This window comes from Aristolochia californica, unplaced genomic scaffold (assembly GCF_029961685.1).
Source record: "Aristolochia californica isolate CCGP_79_NKW_82.1479 unplaced genomic scaffold, dmAriCali1.0.hap1 SCAF_2, whole genome shotgun sequence".
Taxonomy (NCBI): domain Eukaryota; kingdom Viridiplantae; phylum Streptophyta; class Magnoliopsida; order Piperales; family Aristolochiaceae; genus Aristolochia; species Aristolochia californica.
The window spans coordinates 38,319,449-38,323,343 of record NW_027181881.1 but is presented as its reverse complement, the minus strand read 5'-3'; the positions used below and the strand labels follow the sequence as shown (position 1 = coordinate 38,323,343).

Here is a 3,895-nt window from a genome sequence, read left to right as displayed (position 1 = left end):
TTATCGAGGTTTATGGGTTTCTCTTGCAGCACAACAGATTAGATTAAAAAAGCTCTTATGCTCCAGCCTCCTGAGAGAGAAAGCAGAAGAGCAGTGGCTGACGTCTCACCTAACGCACTATCTACTAAAAACCAAAAAAGTACTTGACAATTTTGCTACTCAGTTCGATCGAGAATCGATTAAAAAGAATTCCAGATCAAAACATCAAGAAGTATATCAAGCCTTCCCAAGAAATCTCAATTAAAGAAACTATGCATTTCCATTAACAAGATCAAAATTCCTCATTTACATAATCGATCTCTAGAAATTATTTCTCATCCCATTCCAAGGCCCAAATCAGCGTTCCGTCGGGGAGGGGACGGTGCGCAGCTGGAGATCGATCATGTCGTCCAATGGATGGAAGAATACGAGACCAAAGTGTTGCTCCCGCTACAATGGCGACTCGGCCCTTGAGAAGATGCGTTGTCCGGGGGCAAGAATGGCCATGGGATCATACCGAGCCTTCCTCTCCACAAACCTCTGCCACTGCCTTCCGAAGTGTCGCTTCCACTGCTCTTCCGAGCGGTAGTGAGGAAGATAAAGCTTGAAATCGAATCCGTTGGCGCAGCAGCAGTCGATGACTTCCTGGTTCTGGGCGACCAACTCTTCAGCCGGAGGACCTTCTGGGTACGGCCGGGTGAACCGGAGCAATCCCACCAAGTAGAAGATTTCTTCTTCCGGTACCGCAACGGAGCTCCGACTATCCCACCTGAAATCGAAGACTAGGTAAATTTGCTGACGGAGGAAGGGTATTTTGGTCATATAAAAACTGACAAAAGAAAAAACCAAAGGAAAAGACATCATGGAGGGGGGACCATAACAGGGAAGGGTGCCAACCGGAACTCCCGTTTCCGTCGAAACAATTTTGTCGTCACAGAAATGGCAACCCTGTCCGGCTCAAGGGAGATCTCTCTCCCTTTTTGCCTTTCAATTACGGCTCTGAACTCCCAAAGGCCGCTGACACATCCCAATTCCCACACTATGACCAAAATGCCCTCTCCAAATCATTACAATTTACAACACAACGCTAAAGTACTACTACTCACTTGCTTCGCATGAGAGGATAGACCAGCATTGGCCCACCAACGCCGTTCTTCAGAATCTTCTTGAAAACCATCCGATCGAAATCTTTGATATTGCGCTTGGAGACGAGCAAATTGAGCCATGGATGAGGCGTGTCCCATATGCCGCTCGCCTTGGCGGCCATCTCCGCCCGCTTCACGCGCAGCAGGAAATCCACGTAGTCCAGGTCCACGGAGAATGTCAGCCGTCGGATGAACCTAAGCGGTCGGAGCATCTCGTTGACGACCTGCAGAACGAAAATCGACCACAGACAGCAGCACGCCCGTGTCAACGACAAAATTCTCAACGAGGGTAATACCGTAACTCTACCGTGCCGAAACACGACGAACTTCTAGATTGCTTCACGGGCCAGTAATGATTTGCTGAGCAGCCTCGAGCACACAAGGGTAGTTCCGTAATTCTGACATTTTATTCCGCCGCAAACCCCTCTCGGGGAACGGAGGTATCAGATATGAGAAACTCGCGCCCACGAAATGACCCATTGAACCTTGATCATAAATTGGGAGAGTATCGAAATAAAAGAATGTTTCCTTTGGAGGGTAGTTTCGTAATTTGAAAGGCAGAAAAATCCAAGGGAAGATATGGACGACGTACGGTCAAATCCAAAGCAAACTTCATTTGATGGTTTTCCAGAAAAGCTCGCTCCAGGGTCAATCAGTTGCTCCAATTATTATTTTAAACCATTCTCAAACAAAAAAGTCGTTTTACTAGTTCATATTTGCATCCTACAAAAATCCACGTTAAATCTGACAAAGCTAACAGCGACTTTATACGAGATCCAATAGTATTATTCTTCCTAAAGAAAGGAATTCAGAAAAAAAAAAAAACCGAAAGATTGAACCTCGATTCTCTCTGGAGAGGTACCTTATCCAAGGTGGCGCCGTCCTGTGTCCAGCGATTGATATGTAAAGCGACCTCAAGACAGTAAAGAGTGGGCCCTGCGCTCCGGGGAATACAAGTGGGGTCCAGTCTTTGTCCCGGACTCAGGGGGACCGAGTCCCACCCGTTGACCGGGTCATCGCTATTGACGAAAGCGAAACCTTCGACGTAATCAAACGACTCGGACGGCGCCGTCCGAGTGACCAGAAACTCGGCGTCGGCTGTGAATTCGCCGAAATCTTCGTACACCAGGCGTGCCCACATCACCTGCAAAAGCACAAGGGCGGCACGTGAGCGACGGAAAGCGGAAAACACTCGCATGATCGTGGAGGAGCTGAATGCTGCAAGCAAAAACAAAAAACAAAAGAGTTGTGGGGCCCACCGATGACTGATCTGGTGGCTGAAACTGAAACTGAAACTCACTACTAAACTTTTTTAACCCTTTTTTTGGTTTCATTTATGTTCTCATTAATGTCTTATAGTGCTCACTGAGCTTCTTATGGTGAGATGACACTCGAGGGGTTGCGAGAAGCTGCTAAGTGTGAGAAGCGCATCAGAAGCTAAATTCGAGAGGGATTGAGATATCGGACCTTGTGGGGAGCTGGCTGCAGCACAACCCTGGCGCGAGTGATAATCCCGAACTGGCCCAAGCCCCCCAGAACGCCGAAAAACAAATCGGAATTGTCGGAAGGGGAGCAGACGACGATGTCGCCTTTGCCGGTGACGACCTGCAACTCCAGCACATTCTCCGTCTGGGGCCCATAACGGAAAGCCTGACCACTAATTCCCCCGTTCGAGAGAGTCCCCCCGACGGTCAAGCCCAGATAATCCGTCCACGATCGCGGTGCCAGGCCCAGTTTGACGCACGCCATGAGAACTTCTTCCCACAGCACACCTCCCGCCACGTCCACGTACGGACACTCCCCCGGACTCACTCTGATCCGCCCATCCATAGCGCCCATCTCGATCACCACTCCCCGCGCTGCCGACGCCTGCCCATTGATAGAGTGGCCGTTCCCTCTGGCGGCGACGGTGAGCCGCGGCGAGCGAGAAGCCGCGCGGAGGAGGCGGGAAATGTCCTCCGCAGATGCGGGACTCACGACGGCGAGGGGTGGCGCAGCTTTATGGAGGCCGCCAAAGTCTGCGGAGACGCGGGAGGAGGCGGGGGAAAAGTCGATGGAGCCTTGGAGGTCGAGCGACTTGCAGATGGCGACGTCGTCGGCGGGAACGTCGGAATCGGAGTCCCGCACGAAGGGCTCGAGGCAGGCGATCATGGTGGCCGGAATCAAGGATTTGAGGGGTTGTGCTATGTGGGGTGGGGGGGACGTTTGTATATATAACAGAGCCAAACGGGAGGCACAAGCAGAAAGAGAAAGGATTGGAGTGTAGTACATTAGTACCAACTCAAGCGCTGTGTGAGAGAAAACAACGCATAGTAATTAAGATGATAAAGAAAAAAGAGATTTGGGACGTCAGCTGGTCGTGGGATGTTCGTTGTCGTTTGAAGAGTACATGGCGGAAAAAACGCATAAAATAAGTCGAAACCCAAGTGAACTCAACTATTCTCCCTCTAATCCCTTTCCTATCCTCTGTCTGCCACTTCCTTTTATTTATTCAGATTTTCCTTCCTTTTTCAATTTACCAAATTATGGAAAGGGAGAGTTTTCCATGCCAAGTAGATGATAATAAACGGATTGCGATATGTGAGAATAATGGCGTCTGTTGCGCTGTCATCCAACCATACCTTCTCCCCTTCTTTTACTTTTCCTCCTTTTCCCCCAAAATTCTCAAAATATTAAAAAAATAAAAAAAAACTATTTTTTTTCTTCTTTAAATTTCCTTTTTTGATGTACGCTGCTGACATTGGCTTCAAATGCTTCTTGACGCATGTTAT

General features: G+C 49.1%; 1 protein-coding gene across 1 annotated transcript; it reads right to left on the bottom strand.

Moving 5' to 3' along the window:
• Positions 1 to 232: 232 nt before the first annotated feature.
• LOC137956736 (cytokinin dehydrogenase 7) lies at positions 233 to 3,275 on the bottom strand. Its single transcript, XM_068804337.1, has 4 exons — positions 2,592 to 3,275; positions 1,987 to 2,268; positions 1,086 to 1,348; positions 233 to 748 (listed from the first exon to the last, which is right to left on the bottom strand). The coding sequence occupies exons 1-4, from the start codon at positions 3,273 to 3,275 to the stop codon at positions 430 to 432; spliced, it is 1,548 nt and encodes a 515-aa protein (XP_068660438.1). The 3' UTR covers positions 233 to 429.
• Between the last annotated feature and the right edge of the window lie 620 nt (positions 3,276 to 3,895).

Bases quoted from the DNA above. Each gene is read 5' to 3' on its own strand.
- LOC137956736 (XM_068804337.1), bottom strand. From the start codon at position 3,275: ATGATCGCCTGCCTCGAGCCCTTCGTGCGGGACTCCGATTCCGACGTT. The intron at 1,349-1,986 runs GTACCTCTCCAG...TTCGTTCTGCAG, and splicing joins ACGGCGCCACCTTGGATAAG to GTCGTCAACGAGATGCTCCG. The intron at 749-1,085 runs GTGAGTAGTAGT...CTTCGATTTCAG, and splicing joins TATCCTCTCATGCGAAGCAA to GTGGGATAGTCGGAGCTCCG.